The sequence below is a fragment of the Nymphaea colorata genome, chromosome 11 (assembly GCF_008831285.2).
Source record: "Nymphaea colorata isolate Beijing-Zhang1983 chromosome 11, ASM883128v2, whole genome shotgun sequence".
NCBI lineage: Eukaryota > Viridiplantae > Streptophyta > Magnoliopsida > Nymphaeales > Nymphaeaceae > Nymphaea > Nymphaea colorata.
In genome coordinates this window covers 14,647,639-14,665,522 of record NC_045148.1, presented here as the reverse complement: position 1 = coordinate 14,665,522, position 17,884 = coordinate 14,647,639, and the positions used below count along the sequence as shown (strand labels likewise).

Below are 17,884 nucleotides of genomic sequence, written 5' to 3'. Positions count from 1 at the left end.
TAAGGTGTGGCATAACCCATCTAATTGAATCTTGTCAATGGGATTCACGTTCTGGTCCGAAGTTAAATGTGAAAAGCTAAATCAAACATGTTTTCTAATTAATCAGGGTACATTATCTGTCAAATTCATGTTCTCGTTTGAAGTGAAGAGGTGGCTTGTTAGTCAGATATTCTGCCCACTTGAGCATTGGCTCGCCTTTCCAATATTTTATTCTGTTTACTCATTACTCGAGGGCGGATGGTGGGCGGTGGACAAAAGTTTTAAGAGACCTACTTTTTTTCCAATAATGGACTGCTGGGAGGTATAGACCGCTCACCTTTATTGCAGAAGTCTACCTATCAATTTAAGTTTGTCAAGAATTATGACTTTGTGCACTCGGGATAAAGGTGAACGTAGAAAGGTCTGCTAACAACCTTATTATTTTTCAAAACATTCAATTCCGTTTGTTTACAGATTACAACAATGATCCCCACCAAACTAATATATGCATGCAAATTATATTTTATCAATAGAACATGATACTTTCTCCTTGCATTTGAGTTTTTTTAGTTCTTTTGAGCATTAAAGCTTTTTTGTTATGTTACATATTTGTTGCACCATAACCGACGCACCAAGCCCGATGCTTGAAGCCGTTACAGGGGAATGGTAAGTAAGAAGCCATTGAACCCACCAACATGAGGACCGGACTGACATAGGAACAATCCATTCGGTGTGACCACATTTGCGGGCTTCTCTTGAACCAACATACTGTAATTCATGTGCCGAAAACATTGACATTTCTAACAGGCATTCTTATTAACAAAAAAGGAAAAGGAAAAGAACATATTATTCAGATTGATGATTGATTAGGCTCAGGGCATCCTAACACCTTTTACTCGACTATTTCTTCGCTTTTTGCAGTGCTAATCTCCCAATGAACTTGGTATTAAGATTGCCCAGATAAAGATGATCCCCAGATTGTACTGCTGAAGTCACCAATGATATAACTTTTCCAGTAGAATCGTCCAAGTAGTTGATGATCTTCCCATCAGCATCTACATTTATAACCATCGCCTTCTGTCTTATCTTCAGATACCGGTTAAGCAGCCTAGGTATCTTCACAAGTATATGCTTAAACAATTTCGAGCTATATATGAGCTCTTTCCCGCCTGTTCTCATCTGCAAAAGCATGTATAATAAGAGAGATATAAACACCTACCCAAAATAAGGAAGCGGGCTTTTGAAGCGGGAAAGAGATTGAAGCCGCTTTTGGGTCACCCTTGGTCAAAATATATCTATTTACTAAACATTAGGATCTAGGCCAAGTAGTGCCGACTCAAGCCCATCCACGAAGTCTTACTTCCTGTAGCCCCTTCACATTCTAAGTCCAGGTCTAAAATCAGAAATAGGGTGTGCACATAATGAATCCAGATCCACAGCATAATTCATATGGACGCAGTTACAGATTCAGGTATAGGTACGGTGAAGCGGTATTGGCACAGTGATTTTAAAAAATTTGAATATGGAGGCATGGTAAAGTGCATGTGTAAATATATAGGTTATATATAATAGTCCACAGGAATTCTGAAAATTAAAAAAAAAAAATGAGAGGAGAATATAGAATCTTGGTGGAATGGAAATACAAAAGAAGGGAAAAATCAAAATTAAAAAAAAAAAGTTTGAAAGTATAAATTTTTAAGTTTTAAAATACAGCAACTTAGGCAAATAAAAAATGATGTAGAGTGTGATTTTGTATGAAACAGCGGGATCCAGTAAGAATTTGGATCGTAACTTTTGTAGGACCCAATTATTAACCGGATGGTTATGGGGCTCACTTCAAACTGGGTCCGAACCTAGTTATTTGTCGGCGGGGTTTAGTTTACAACGTCTAAAGTTTTCTCATCAAAATCTGACGCGGTCAGAACATGGGTCTGGTACTGAAGCCTCTTGGGCAGACGTTCATCAGGGTCCGACCCAGTGGCTCATATGTGTAGTGTTCGTCTTAGTTTAGCACATGCCTCGGATCAAAGGATGTAAGACCCCGGTATCGAACTATGGACCTCCTTTTAACTCGGAGGTTTCAAGCCAACCCACCTAGCGATTGACATGCAGCTTATCGATATTCAGTGAGTAAAACAAAGGTGCAGGTGAATATATACCTCTAATAGTGCTATCCAAAATGTCCCGTCTTCCGCAAGATTGATATTGTCAGGGGCACCTGGTAGATTATCAACAAACACCTCAGTCTTTCGCTCTCCAGTCAGCCAATGTCTCAGGCATCGGAATCTGAAAGAAGCCCAACAATCTTAGAACAGATTAGATTACGATAACGGGAATATATATATATATATATATACACAATTTTTTTGAAGTAGCTAGCAGAAAAGGGGAAGGGAAATTTACTTCCAAGTTTCACATACAACGACAAAATCTTGGTCACGGGAAAGAGCAACGCCGTTGGCGAAGTACAGGTTGTCCAGAACAACAGAGGTTCTGCCGGTCTGCGGGTCGAACTTCAGGAGACGGCCATGGGGTCGAGCTTCCAGCAGATCAAGATGCCATTCCCAGTATCCGTATTTGGCGCTTGCGTCGGTGAAATAAATGCTCCCATCCCTCCCCTCCGTCACCGCCTCAGTGAAGCTGCAAACACACAAGGAAGTTAAGCACACATTCGTCTTCCTCCTCCGGCTGATCAAAATGAAGTTGCAGGGGATCTGGTAATGTTATCGACAAAAATATTGCTTTGGTCATGACGTATGTATGGACACGTTTAAGGTGGTGCTCATTGAGCTTTCATGGTTAAAATTTGTCCATATTTCTAAAAGAGATGAGTCTTATATGTGTTACCATATTCTAGAACCGTCAACTTCGGAGGCCAGGAGAGTAACAGTGCCATCTTGTCCAACTTTGAGCAATCCCTGCACAAGAAAAAGAAAGGAATGCTTAGGTTAGTTCATTTGCACTTGTTGAATTTCACTGAGAAACTTCCTACACTACATGTTTTCAATTTCTTCACCAAATGTGTGTGTGTGTGTGTGTGGGTTTTAACATTTCTTGAACAGGCTGAAGAACTCAAAGGTCCCAAGATTGTGTCAGGCAGAGGAGGGCCGAACACTTGTTGAGATCACGGCCACAAATATTGTTTTTGAGTTTTAAAATATGAGGTCTTTCTCGACTTCAAATGTTCCCTGGGGAAAATTTTGGCAAATTTTACAAAAATTAATCATTCGGTGAGAAATAGAAAATTTGGCCAAAATCTTGAGAATAAATGCCAAAAATGTGAAAGTAAATATTTGGTAATTAAAAACAGCAAAAAAACACAGAAAGAACATGAAAAAACAACTGGAAAAATGGGGGAAAACACGTTTACTTCTTTTTTTTTTTTTTGCATTTATCAAAAAATGCCTTTGTTTCCGTTTTTCTTTTCAACTGAACTGTTGTTAACACTTTTAACGCTCTTTTTTTGTTAAAAAAATGCGTTTTCTGTTGCTATGAAGTCTTCTTTGGACCCAAGAACTACCCAAGGATTTGAAAACTTCCTAGATAGAAGGCGACCCACTTTACACAACACTCCCCTTCACCCAAGAACCCGATATTCTCTTCATGGTTCTATCCCCAACGAGATATGCCAATGAAAATTGAACCGTGCATCTATCAGCTATGGATTCTTCCTCTTTGTCGATCGGTTCCTTTTGATCCATTCAGTCAGCCAATTGATAACCAAATAAAAACTCGTCAGATGATCATATGGATTAGTTTTTCTAAGAAATTTAGCAGTGTAATCACATGCTTGCCGTTTTAAGAGCAAAATGGAAGCAAGTAATTGTAATTTGTGTTAGTTATAGTGGGCTATATATATATATATATATATAAGAGCAACGAATTTTGATATATGGGTCATGATGGTCTCACCCGGTCAGCGTCACAGACGATAATGTCTCCGGCGATAGAACAGGTGAGTCCCAGCAAAGTCGGGCCGGCAATCATCTTCCAGTTCTCCCATGACTGGTTCTTGTGCATCTTCTTGATCCACCCATCTCTGGTCACTGTGTAGATCGCTCCGGATTTGTCTACACATACATCTTCGGGTCCATCAAGCATCCCTTCTCCAAGTTTCTCTACTTCCTAATTAATTGCAACATAGATCACGATACGTAAGTACTGACATTTGAAAATGAATTGCGATATATGTATTACGATCCAATAATAAAGCAGTGCCACAAACATATTGGATCTGATAAAAATGACGACAAAAAAAATAACCCACGTGAAAGCATGTACTCAGATTCGGCAATCTAAATCCAATCCAGACAAAATTAGCTAAACTTCGGGTATGAAATCCAATTTCAATACAAGTGGATCCGAATTTATATTCTAACGATCCAAAACTTACAAATAACGGTGCCCGTCGCTTATCCCGCTAGCCAGATGGCAAGGTCACAGGTCCGTGGCGACTATGCAACAAAGGGGTGAGATTCGCACGACAAGTCGGACGATACTATATAGACGTAGACGTTTGTGGCCAGCATTTAATATATATATATATATATATATATATATATATATATATATAGTTGAACTGCGGCAATAAATTTAAAATGATTTAGAGGAGATAAAAAAAAAGCAATTAAAATTTAATAAGTAGACCAGTTTTTACAAGGTCATGAAAATCAGTAGTCTTAAATTAGTTGGATTACAAACTATGATGTAAGTATCAGATTTCGACATTTTGTTTTAAGTTTTACAATTATAAGCAATTCAAGTTTGTCTCACGGTCGAACTTGTCATAAACTAATTTCGAAAGAGACGGAAGGCATCGTAAACGCCATTTTTGAAATGATCATAATATATACAAAAGAGCATGTAATTTTCTTTTCGCTATGCAGATGTTCTTTGATGGTGTTTATTTTTTCTTGGTGTAGAGTAAGACCAATTTAGGTTATTTATTTTTTCTCAAGAAGGAGATTGTTCCTTAGGGTAGGCCATGCCAATTTGTAATACTTTTTTTGTTCGTATTCGTAGTTTCTTTTTGAATCAACAGCATATTATGTGATGAACGTTTTCTTGTTTTATAGAAGTCGACAAATTCAATGTGATGTGCATATTTGGTTAGTAAGACCACTCACGTAACACACACTCCAAACCAGGACTGTTCGGGTGAGATGTCGAAGTCTTTCTCCTTCTCATTATCTATGAAATCGGAACTGTGGACTTATGATATACCCGTCAACTAAAATATCTCACTACCATTATTAGCTGTTCAGGAACACATTGCTCATAAAAACCAAAAGACTAAGATTCTTGCTCACTCAACAAGCTGCATTAAAGCACCTACAATACACAGATGCACATACAAAGCATAAAGAATCACCAAAAGAGACCGTCGCTATCGGATTCTGTGACGCGGTCTATGTGTAGATAATGTTATCGTGAACTACAAGTCCGCCGCTTCGCAGTTTGGATTGCCAATCATTCCAGAATATTTTAACATTAATTTTAACTCCCAGATTCCCCACAATCCATTAGTACATGATCGAGTACTACTTATAAATTTGACGCATTATCAAGGACAATGAGAGACGCTCTCCTACAGCAGCAGAAGAATAGTGGCCCAAGTGGATTACCTCAAAACCATGTTATGAACCTGCTTTTAACACTCGTCTCCACACAAGAACCAGGTTCTCTGCACTTGATTCTATACAAGGTCTAGTCGAAAGGAGTTGTAAATTAATTTGTTGGTAATGGTTCCTGCGTTCCGGAGGTATTAGATTAACCATAATGTATTCTTTAAAGAGGAATCAGTCGTCTCCTCCAACCAATGGTGATCTTGCACTTTGAATGAAGATTATTACTTAAAAAGCTTCCACAACCAATGTCCTTTACAAGTAGATTTTGGGAAGAGACCTAAGGAATAAAGTGGCAAATAGCGAAGAAAGTCGACGCTTACCAAGGGGTAAGAAAGAACACAATGCAGTAAAAAGGAAAAAGGCAAAGCGACCAGTGTGCTTTGTTCATCGCGGCTGTAAATCGGTGGGATTGATCACGGAAAATCAGAGTCGGATCGAGTTGGGCAGAAGCAGAAAATGCAAAGTGAGAGACAGAGAACCTGAAAATTGCAGACATTAATAGAACTCCTTGCCGAGGAAACTGGACAAGCTTTCGTCGATCATTCCACAAAGGCGACGAGTTTGTGATGGGGGCAATCCTTCGGAAGCGGACAGCAAGTTTTTTTTTTTTTTTTCAGCAGTTTAGCTGGTGACATCTAAAAAAGTCGCGACATGCTACTGGTAAATTTACCAATGACTTGGAAGATTTGTCTTTCTCATCCTTCCATATCAAGTGTAAACATTTCCAGTCTCTGAACCTTAGTGTCACTTGGAAAAGATTCAGTCCCTTGAAATGGCTTTCTCCAGAGAATTAAGCAGCAGAAAATCTGAAAAATCTGAAGCACCACACCCTGGGTGTTTGTTTTACCATATGGGGAATCAATTTCTCTCCAAATTAATTTACGAGGCGATTCATCATGAGAATGGGAAATCATTTGAGAATGCAAAGGTGAGAAAACAACCATCTACAGTGGTTCGTGGGAGACAAAAAATCGAAAACGAAGAAAAGTGAAAAAAAAAAATAAGAGAGACCCGTAAGAGGAAAGGAACTTTGCAGGAGATGAAACGACGGATTTTAGAAAGAAAGCTTCGAAAATCGATTCATAAAATGCAAAGGGTTCTCCGTTCTGCCACTCCGACATTTCTGCTGGAAACAGGCTATGATTTTCGTCTCCAGACATAAGAACAGTTGGAGAAGCAAAGAAAGATGCTTTTATCGATGAAAGGCTTGCCAGCGTAAAGTCAGTCGGTAGATGTATCATTTACTACACCATTTCAGAATCTGCAATCCAGAAGTTGCGGAATCGAATCGAAGGCATTTCATGGATATCAAAATTCACAATCACGCATGATGCTTCATTTGATATGGGGAGAGAGCGGTGGTACCTGAAGCCTGTCATTCTTGGTGAAGTCCCCCAGAACAGGGGGCGGTTCAAACGCCTCTGGGGAGATGGGCGAGGAGAGAAATATCTGGAGCAGAAAGGCAACGAGAGAAATGAGAAGGAAACTGGCAATTGCAGCCACACCAGCCATGAGTGGGAGCTATTGCTACTGTTCTTCACCTGCAGCTTGAGTCTATCAAGAAGGAAGGAAGGAAGGATTTTCTACCAGGTGACTGAGAGCGAGTGGTAGATCAGTTTCATACTTCATATGCGTTCTTGTCTCTTCTATCTGATCTACTCCCAGTGGGTTCTATTTAAAAGAAAAAAAAAAAATCTTTTGTGCCTACATGGTTTTGTCAACTCTTCCCAGCCACCCCCTCCATCCTCCACTCAAAAATAAAAGAATGAAATTAATACTGAGAATATGATTGCCCCTATTGATTAAACTCGATAAAACTCGCATTTCGGGATAAAGAAATCGGCCCAACAAACATTCAGATGGGACTCGTGGAATTAATGCATGGTGCATGATATTCTACACCAAACTTGGATTTGGCTCGAGTTTATTCAGCTAAAGGAAACACAACTTTTAACTAAAAAATTGTAAATGTGTTACTACATGTAATACAATCTCAATTGCAATATGGAGAATCCGAGTAGCTACATAAAGTTTTCCACCTGCATCAGAAATGCGACGTCTCTTATAAACTCCCAGTGGAAATTTCCTTGATAAAAATAACAATTTCTCCACATGGCCCGATCCAGATTGACAGCCACCAGCATGGTTGTGTCGGCAACTTTTGCTTGGTTCAATTGCAGTCAACAAGAGGGTTGTGTCCCGGCTCTGGGTCCAGCCGGTGGTACGGTTCTTGGAGAGTAAGTTTTGCCCTCTTCTGAGTTGGACCTGACCCACTTAACATGTGGGTCAGGTTCGGTTCGTGTTCATTATCAGATATCGGACGTGACTAATCAGTTATCTGCATGTTTCCTTCTCTTAAAATACACAGATATGTCCAAGTTTGGGAGTCCGTTTTCTTGGCCCCATATGATATAACCTCAGAGGAAGTCTTGTCATTGAGATAGTCAGAAGCCACCTTTTATTTTGTTTAAGATTGGGGAAGGGAACCAAAAAAAAAAAAAAATCTAGATCACTTGAACACTCTAGAGTTCTTGATCAGATCGGTTTGCGTGGTCCAAAACTTACTTATTCTCCCATCTCCTATAGCTTTATGCCTTAGGCATACCTAGCTGGAGATGATCTTGACAGTTAAAATTGGTGCAGCATTCACATAGAATCTGAATCACCCCAAGGAGGTTAAGGCATCGCTCGAACATGTTGCAGTGGGAGGAGTGGGTGGAGCAGTAAGGTCCGAGTGTGTGCTTGAAACGGATAAGTCTCAAGGTCGTCCTGAGCTAGTTGTAGGATTCGCTGAGTTGAATGAAACCGAACCTATAGCGAATCCCATTTCCACGAGGGCAGTCTAGGACCCTGAATCCTGGGAAATTGCTAGGCCACTCAGGTCTAGCCTTATGCTAAATCCGAAGTTCGGGCGGCTACCCGAATGAGGTTCCCACCTTGGACTCGCATGGTTCAAGGGTGGTTCAGTTTGATTTGGGCACTAGGCCCGGTTTACACTTAGCACATTTCCCTTTATGCATTTGGGTTCGGATTTCATGACTTGTAATCACGGAGCGGGTTTGTGCTCTGGTTTAATTCTTTTGGGTTTTGGGTAGAGGAACTGGTTCGGATCTTGTGAACCGTGTCCACTTAGGAGATGTATATACAATTTAATCGGACTCAATGTAAATTAGATTGGAATTCCATTTCAAATTTGGACTTTATATTTTCAAACCAATTAGCTTAAGATATCAAACACTGGAAGAATTCCATCATGAAATTGCAATACCAAGTTGGAGTCATGTTACTAAATTGGATTCTAATTGCTTTACTAGATTTGCATAAACAGATCGGTAATCAGTCGTTAATCAGGTATTGCCAATCCATTTACATTTAACTCGCAATTAACGATCGAGCAAAGATGTTAATGATCGAACAATACAATTTTCTTGTTTGTTAGGGATCCGGTCTGATTGTTTTGAATCAACAGAATTGAATATCTATGATCGAACAATACATTAATTTATGCTTGGGTTAAAGTATGCAGTGCAAATGTTGATAACCCTAGGCATGGAGGAAAATGAACAGCTTTTTGAATGAGAGTAGTGAAAAAGGTGCATTATCCGAATGTGGTTGCCTTTTTTTGCTAAACCTTATCCTATCCAACACATGAGGGCGACGTTTAACCTTAGTCCCCAGACGGTGAGCCACTAGGTCGCCGGTGGGACCGAGCCCAGTTGGCACTCGACCAGCTTTTTGAGAGTGATGGACTGACCACCGCTCCTGCCTACGGCTCGACCCAGGAGGTCCATGTCGACCGTGACTAAGCTCGGTAAAGTAGGTCAGGTTACTCGCAATCTAAAATCTTCTATGAAGAGAACAAAAATCAAGTTGATGGCTTGTATCCATGGGCAAAGGTAGAATTTTTTTATGAAGTGGACCGATTTAAAGTTTGTAAATTTTGACCAGAACTGAAATACCATTTTTCAAAATTTTTGTAGATTTTTTTGAGGTGGGGTCAGGGCCCATGTTACATGTACGCTCTATCTTAGCTCCGCCCCTACCTGCATCAGCATGTCGACCAAACTGACCTAAATTAGAAAGCCAAAAAATAAAATTTTACTTTGAATAAAAAAATAAATTTTGTAAAATAAGAGGTTGATATGAGCTGAATTGCCCTATCGGGGCAGATTTTGTAGATTGGGACTACCTATTGAGTTGTCGTTTACTTATAAAAGCTGTATGCATAACTAATTGTTATTATAAAAGGAAGAGGCCATGATTGGTTCAATTCGCTGATTCAGTTGATTTAGGGTCCAAATGGGTCGATATTTGGATGCCACATGTTGGCTCTTACATCCATTCAAATGAAAGGCTGAAAAATCACCCATTGGCCGAGTGCATGGGAGGCAGTGGCATAGCCACATGGTGATTTGGTGTGGGCAACTACTTGCACCAGTCTCTTAAAATTTCTTCATTTTTAAATGAGAATCTTTTATATATATATATATATATATATATATATATATATATATATAAAAGTGCCCCTTCCAGCTCAAGCAGCATATGCATACTGCATTCATGTATTTAAGGTCTGTCCATAGATGTGAAATCGTTTCTCAGCTCACCCTCAAGATTAACGGCACTCAAGTACCTTAATCCATTTCACAAAACGGGTTCGCTTGATGTTTGCAAGAAACATTCAAAAGCTAAAAAAATGAATGAAAAGGAGCACAAAATGCAAAATGAACACAAATATTTACATATAATCGGATTGAAGTAAGAATATCGTCTACCAAGTTTGAACTGGATTATTATCAGACGTAAACCTTTTCCGTATTGAATCTGACTAATCAGATTACAGTTCATCTGAATCAAAATAGCCTAGCTAAGAAAAGTTTCACGCCAACATGCACTGGCCAAAAGTCGTCCTGCCACTGATTCAAAGTCGTAAATTGCTTCTCTATCGTCACAAGTGTTAGGAACAATACAAACTCTTTTGACGCACTCTAAGAGGAGGTTAGAAATAATAAGAAAGAAGACAAAGATTTACGTGGTTCGAAGTAATACTTTCCTACGTCCACGGTCGCGCAGATCTTTACTATTCACTCACAGATGAACACAAACACTCTCAAGAGAAAACCCACTGAAAACTGCGGCCCTCCTGTCAACATAAGGATTAGGGCGAAATTCGCGGTATTGCATATGAGTGTCCAGTATGAATCAAGTTCCATACACCAACAACAATTTGTACTTTCCACACACTGCAGCATTTCATTTCTTGGCTTTCTGCGATCTTAATTTACCAATGAAACTGGTATTCAGATTGCCCAAGTAAAGATGATCCTCGAATTCCGTTGCTGAAGTCGCAAACGACATAACTTTTCCTTTGGAATCATCCAAATAGTTGATGATCTTTCCATGGATCTCTACATTGATGACCGTGGCCTTGCCTCTTGTGTTGAAGATCCAGTGAAACAGTGCGGGCGATTTTGCGATCACGCGTTTCACCAACTTTGGTTTGTGAACGAACTCTTTATAGCCACCTAATCCCAACTGGAATTAATTAAAGTACACAGTCCGTTACATTGAGAAGCCAACGAAGACATCACTATAAGTCTAAATCTAGCTGTCCGACATTAAAAAAAGGGGTGTTTAATTTCCTCCGTCGACAGAGATCTAAATTGATTAAAAGATATATTAAACATAAAATGAATTTTTGATCTCTTCTTTAATTTTAACGGACGGATCTAAAGTAAGACAACTTCTCTTAATAGAGATCCATGGATTTAAAACCATAGTCACAAAAAAACGTGTTTTTTTTCGAAAAAAACATGAAAATACGTGATAAATTAAATTACTGTTTAAAATTTTAAAAACTTTTTTTTTTTAAAAACGTGTTTTAAGGCATTTTGTCACATTTTTTTCACTTTTTCATTTTTTTTCATTTTTCTAATGCCAAACAGTATTTTTTTTTTCATTTTTTATTTCTTGCAACTATAGTTTGCATTATTAGTTTCCCACTTATTTTATATTTTTTCTATTATTAGTTTTTTAATTTTTTTTAAAATTATTTTTCTCATTTTTTTCTTGTTTTTTTAAGCTCACCGTATTATGATAAAAACTTCACCGTTTAAAATGCAAAATATTATTTGTGACTATGAATTTAGAACCAATAAAGGCTTGATTTGAGCATGTACTATGTATATAATAGTTTGCAGACAAACAGAACAGAAGATAGGAATGAATGAGGCTACATGCCTTTATTAATGCTATAAAAAAAGTCCCATCCGGTGCCAGATTGATATTATCAGGTCCACCAGGTAAATTATCAATGAACACTTCGGTCATTTGCTTCCCCGTGAGCCAATATTCCGGGCACCGGCTCAGGTGAGAGTGCAACTCCATTAGCGAACGCTAAGTTGTCCAGCAAATTAGATGTTTTCCCGGTCTGCGGATCGTATTTCAAGAGCCGGCCTCGAGGTTTAGCTTCCAGAACATTAAGATGCCATTCATGGAATCAAAAAAATACATGGTGCAATTAAAAAATTATATTTTTTTCAATGTAATTTTTTTTTTTATTAGTCAGACTGGGGCCATGGCTTAGGCCCCCCCCCTCCCTCCGCCCCTGTCCACAGCATTGCTGGCAAAATGCTAGAATTTAAGAGGCTAGGCTGTTTGAAAACAGTACGTTACTGTTCATGCATCTCCGAGTAAATTCATGAAATACTAATCAATTTTTGAGTTAGATACATGAGACAGTAATATGATGTTATTGTTCCCAAATAGCATATAAGAGAGTCATATTATAAGTAAAAAGTAGAAAAAAAGTGCAAGAGGAAAAATGAGGTCATCAAAAACCAGTTGTGAAACGGGATTTATTGAATTTATTCCTTATATGTATATGCATGCATGTTACTTGGACATGTATATGGGGTCTTATGAACATTCATATGGTATGATTTCAATCTTCAAAAGATCTTATTTACGCACACATATTACGTGAAATGAAGGTGCTGGAGCACCTTGATCCACCAGGTACGTGCAGATAGATGCCTTTGAGAGGTGAGCTTGCCATGGATTTTAGTGTTGGTATCGTCCTCGTTTCGTTGTCACCATATGTGGAGAAGAATACAAGTTATACGATCTCTCAAGGACAAGGAATGCATAAAAATGAGGGAGGCTTCACGGTACCAATCGATGGGACGGTACTATAATGCTATATGTTGGTAGTTGTAAAAAAAAAAAAAAAACGCTGTACCCCAAAAACAATAAAACGCATTTAAAAAAAACATCAAAAAAACAAAAAACGAGTATAAAACCCGAATAATACCCGTATTATATGTTTTTCTTATTTTTTATTAATTTTTATTTTTTATAATTTTTAAGATGTATTGAATGTTTAAATTTATTTAAAAATTTACCGAACTTTTCTCGTTTTATTTTTGAGATATAAAACTTTACCGTATTATACACATCTTTTTTCTTACCGTTTAATACCCGTACACATTTTTTATGACAAAGGTTGGTACTATAAAAAAGATGGGTATTTTACATTCTGACCAGTTTAAATTATTGACTTTTGTTTTTCCTTGTATTGAGTTCCAATTTTCAACTAATTTTAATTGTTTAAATACAAATTATAATTAAAAGGAAGGATGTTAGAGATCCACGTTGTATTTGTAAGTTATAAAATGCACGCTAATTAAGGTTGGATTGCATATAACTGCTTAACTTGAATAAAGTGACAAATCTATTCGATTCTTTGGCTGATCAACAGCACCACATTTTATTCCCTAAGTGTTCCATAAATATTTTTAGGAGTACTTTTTTTAATAGAATATTATATATAATTTTTTATTTTTTTGCCTATATATTATCATAAAGTTGCACTTCTTGATACGAAATTGTAGACAGAAGGTAGGCATGACAACTAAGTTCCAACAAATTAAAATTATTAGTTCAATATAAATGCAAACTTTAGTTTTAGCAACACGCAAATGTACTTAATGTGGATTTCCTATAATTGTAGGTTGGGTATGTGACCTAAAAAATTCAGATTCGAATAATATTGGAATTATATAGGCTTGGACTAAGCGGCAGGACTCAACCAATGAATTAGTCGCTTGGATACCGGAAATTTTTGGCTATGTATTAGTACCTTGGGCTGGTGTGGGCCGGCGCTCACGCCAGCCCCACATTGGCTCTGCTACTGTTATAAGCAGTTAGAGTTTTTTTCTGGTGCATGTGGAATGCCTATAATTTTAATTTTATGAAAAGAAAAACGGAAGCTAAAACCGGTACATGCAAGAACAAACTTGAAATTAAGCAGGCAAAAATATGGAACTATCTTGGGCTGGCATGGGCGCTGGCTCCGCTATTGGATTGAGTACCATGCAGCTCCCATCCAAACCCAGATCGCGTTAGCCATAACATTAGTTCTGATCCTGCTGGGTCTGATCCGTTAGGTCCGATTATAGGAGAAGGATCGCACGAAAAGCCAACGTCGACGTGTGTTTACGTTTTCAAAAGGGGCGTCTTCTCTTTTTTATATACTTGTGGCAACATTAAATACATAACATCAGATGAATCTTACATTTTTTTTTCATAATTTTGTTTTTTAAATTGTTTTAATATTGTAAATATGTTTTCTTTTAATCAATCCAATAAAAGACTATTTTAAAATTGATTTTTCATGCCTAAATATATTTTTAAGTAACTAATAAAGGAATAAACGGCTGATATTATATACTTTATGGCCAATTAAACTCAAATTTTTGTTGAAATTTGTTCAAGCCAAAAACTGGGTTCTCAGTAAGAGATAATATAAGAACTTTTGGGCTCAGCACTGGTCAGCTCAGCTCATTTGTCCAGCCATATATAAGATTCACCGAGGGCTGATGTTATTAATGTTGTGCCTGAGATGATTTAATGAAGTTCATCACAGCTCGGAGCAAAATCTTGAGATCCACAAAGTTGATCGTTCTTGGGGATGTATAAACCTTACTTAGTCCATGTAATTCTTAAGGGGAAATTTTGTTTCTTCGAATCTAAAATTTAGGGCGATCTCAGATGTTGAAATCCTGGCTTCTAAGATTTTCAGATCCTTCGTTTATGACAAGATGCATATATATTATAACAAAATCTTCAGCCCCGCTCGGTTCACGCCATTGCCGTCCCCGTCATCAGAATGAGTGTGGGTGAACGTCCCCTGCCTGTTTCTTCTTCCGTCTTTGGAAGCCTTAAGACACTGTCTTAGACTCCGGAACTGTGATTACACGGCTGCCGCCGACGGCTTACAGGGTCGACTTTCTGTGCTTTCATGGCGCAACGCAAGTATCCGGATGCCCAGCCGTTCTCTCTTCTTGATACCTGTTATGACCTGTCCAGCTACACAACAGTTGAGGTTCCTACAATGGCGTTCCACTTTCAGGGAGGCTCAGACTTGGTCCTAAATGCTGCCAACATCCTGATAGCTGGAAGCGGTCGGTCTCAGATCTGCTTCGCATTTGCAGGGAACATCAAGGTAGAAGATGGGGGCTGTTGGGTAGTGGCCTTGAGCCCGATCCCTTTCCCTCTATAACTGCAAAGGAGATCTTACAGTTATGAAATTAAAACAGGAAATAAATCAAATATTAAAGTTTCCGTTTTAATTCTTACCATAAGTCTTCATGCCATAACCGTAGCTGGGATTTGGGGAAATCCTGAGAGGCGGTATATAAAGCTCAGCCTTTATTCATCTAACTATAAGGTTGAGAAATCAACTACGCTTCTCTCAGAAGCAAACCCCCAAAATCAATTTCTCTCTTGTTTCTTTCTTCCTCTCTTGCTCACAGGTCTTGCATTTGACACGCTGCTGGTGGTGGACTTACTTCACAGATTGGTATCAGAGCCATACTTGTCGAATTCCAATAAGTGAAATTCGATCTTGATCTTTGTGGTGCCTGTGAAGATCATATTAATTGAGTGTGCATGCTAGTCGCTTGTGTATCATGCTGTTTTAAGCACTAGCTTCTGAAAATAAATGCATGCTAGGCTATATTGATTTGAAGCATGAGAGCAAGACAGCTCTTCGATTTCAAAATCTAGTAAGTACGTTTGGGCTTTGTTGGTACCTCTGAAGCATACAAAGACACTTCCTACGTAGGCATGAATATCATCTGTCTATCATTCTTTTGATCATGGCTAATAAGTAGGAAGCATACTAGATGATAATATTGATCAAATTAGACATTCATGAAGCATGCTCAAGTTAGAAAGTTTACATAGAGTTATGTTACCTCTGCTCTATGGCTGTTTTCTTATACCCCTGTGTCCAAGGGGTCAGAGTAAGAGCCTAAGCATGTACGACGTTAAGATTTTTATTTTAAACAGTCTTTCAAAACTGTTTTGACTCTCAAAAAGGGTCTGGCCAAGAACTCGCACAGGAGCAATTTTTTTTGGGGAAAGCCCTGAGAACGAGAATAAGAAAAGATAGGATTACCTTCGTGTTGTCCTCTGCGTTTTTTTTAAAGCCTGTGACAAATATCCTTTAAACCGACTCTCTGGTTCCCTCTGTCGCCGCGACAGAGCAAGATCAAAGGGGCAAACTGTTGCCCACGCGGGGAGGGAGAGATCGTCCTCTTCCCGTGAGCACCAACGCGAGGTTTCCTCTCCACCAACCGATCGACGCCGTCAACTACAGACGCTGTCAACAAGAAAAAAAGGGAACGACAGGTCGTTTTTCTTTTCTTCTTCGACCTTTCCTGTTGACCAAGAACGCCTGAGAGCGTGGGTCGGCCAGAGAGCGCCTGAGGGTGTGGGTTGGCCGGAGGCAGCGCCTAAATGAGTTGGTCGGCCGGAGGCAGCGCCTGAATGAGTTGGTCGGCCGGAGGCGCACCTGAGATTATCAGTCAAACGGAGACAGGGAGGTGTGGCGGGCAGAACCCTAGCAAAGGGTTCTCTCGAGAGGAGAGAGAGTGTCGAGTGAAGAAATGAGGAAAATTAGGTTCCGAGGGTTCTTTATAGCATTTTTTAAAAATTCCAAAAATAGTCCACTACTTGTGTATTATTTTTAAAAGGGCTGTTATTTTTACCAAAATTAAAGCCGCAACTTTTTTTGCTGAAAAGTTTTTCAAAAGGAGGCTTGCGAAAGTTAATTTCAGCAAAAACCAGGAATTTAATACGAAATTGCGTGGTGGTACCCTCCAAGTTCTCATAAATTGCTAAAAGAGGGTTACAGTAAATTGTTTTGCAATTTTGGCGAAAAATAGAGATTTTTATGTACAATTACGTACTGGTACCTTAAGCTTATAAAAAAAAAATTGCAGAAAAAGAGTTCTAAAAATAATTTTGAAATATGAGAAGGGAACCGATGGTATAAAAAAATTTTAGTATGGGTTTTCTAGTGATACTTAAGAACGGTATTGGAGATCATTGATATATTATTCTTCTTATTGATTTTTCATGTATTAATGTTCTCTACTTGTCATGGAATTAATTCCAAAATGACTACAAGAGTGGGATCCTCGTGCAAAAAGCTGAAAATGGTCAGCATGTATGCTTATGGATTTTTGTTATTTTGTGTGTGCATGACCCAATGGCGTTATAAACATTGTGTCGTATTTGGATATGGATATTATGTTGAAACATGTTCATATTGGATCCACTTTATTTGTTTAAAAAACATATCAAATAAAGTGTTGATGTTATTGTGTGTGGATCCACATTGGTAAGATTTGAATTTAAATAATCTTTTGGATTTTTGCTTTGGATATAATTGTTGCTTAAGATCCAACAAGTACTGCTATCAAAACTTGGAAGCAAAAGGGTTTTGAATATAAATTTGGAAATAAAAGAAGAAATTCACATTGTGTTGCTTCTTGATATACCTTAGACTTCTACTGAGAATTTCCTGACATGGTATTTTCATTGTTTACTTCATGTTTATTGTATAATTGTATTTTGCTTGCCATTACAAATTAATTTAGAAATGACATCAAGAGTGGGAGCCTTTGAATTAGCTAAGACTGAAAAACTAAATGGGACAAATTTCCATACATTCAAGCGTAGGATATGTTGACCTTAACTCTAGAAAGACTAATTTATGTGATCAACAAGCTCTTTCCCACTTTAGGAGACAAACCTAATGATGGAGAAAAGAAGGAATATGAGGCTTTTGAGAATGATGACTTGATGACCAAAACCATCATCTTAACATTCATGGAAGATGATCTGATCAGAGTGTTTGAAGACTGTCCAACTGCAAAAGAAATGTTAGATAGCATCTCATCCAAATTCAACACCACTACTACTATGCA

General features: G+C 38.3%; 2 protein-coding genes and 1 long non-coding RNA gene across 4 annotated transcripts in view; all 3 read right to left on the bottom strand.

The window, feature by feature from the left end:
* Positions 1 to 729: 729 nt before the first annotated feature.
* Positions 730 to 7,264, bottom strand: LOC116264260 (protein STRICTOSIDINE SYNTHASE-LIKE 4-like). 2 transcript variants are annotated; one of them, XM_031644393.2, is made up of 7 exons: positions 7,148 to 7,257; positions 6,972 to 7,055; positions 3,892 to 4,104; positions 2,827 to 2,897; positions 2,383 to 2,619; positions 2,139 to 2,265; positions 730 to 1,158 (listed from the first exon to the last, which is right to left on the bottom strand). In XM_031644393.2, the coding sequence occupies exons 3-7, from the start codon at positions 4,078 to 4,080 to the stop codon at positions 880 to 882; spliced, it is 903 nt and encodes a 300-aa protein (XP_031500253.1). In that variant the 5' UTR covers positions 4,081 to 4,104; positions 6,972 to 7,055; positions 7,148 to 7,257; the 3' UTR covers positions 730 to 879. The 2 variants fall into 2 exon arrangements, with proteins under 2 accessions (XP_031500253.1, XP_031500252.1); XM_031644392.2 differs by having other exon boundaries at positions 6,972 to 7,264.
* A 3,595-nt stretch (positions 7,265 to 10,859) lies between these two features.
* Positions 10,860 to 17,884, bottom strand: part of LOC116263574 (protein STRICTOSIDINE SYNTHASE-LIKE 5-like) — a 35,219-nt gene continuing 28,194 nt past the window's right edge. The window contains exons 3-4 of the mRNA XM_031643310.1: positions 11,847 to 11,970; positions 10,860 to 11,141 (exon numbers count right to left, since the gene is read on the bottom strand). Of these exons, the coding sequence (XP_031499170.1) occupies positions 10,860 to 11,141; positions 11,847 to 11,970 (406 nt within the window). The remainder of the gene's footprint in view (positions 11,142 to 11,846; positions 11,971 to 17,884) is intronic.
* On the bottom strand, positions 14,594 to 16,536 carry LOC116265072 (uncharacterized). The gene is made up of 3 exons (XR_004174972.1): positions 16,069 to 16,536; positions 15,246 to 15,529; positions 14,594 to 15,168 (listed from the first exon to the last, which is right to left on the bottom strand). It is a non-coding gene; the product is annotated as an uncharacterized LOC116265072 (long non-coding RNA).

Bases quoted from the DNA above. Each gene is read 5' to 3' on its own strand.
- LOC116264260 (XM_031644392.2), bottom strand. From the start codon at position 7,118: ATGGCTGGTGTGGCTGCAATTGCCAGTTTCCTTCTCATTTCTCTCGTT. The intron at 2,898-3,891 runs GTGAGACCATCA...TTTCTTGTGCAG, and splicing joins TCGTCTGTGACGCTGACCGG to GGATTGCTCAAAGTTGGACA. The intron at 2,266-2,382 runs GTAAATTTCCCT...GGCTTCTTTCAG, and splicing joins GTTGTATGTGAAACTTGGAA to ATTCCGATGCCTGAGACATT.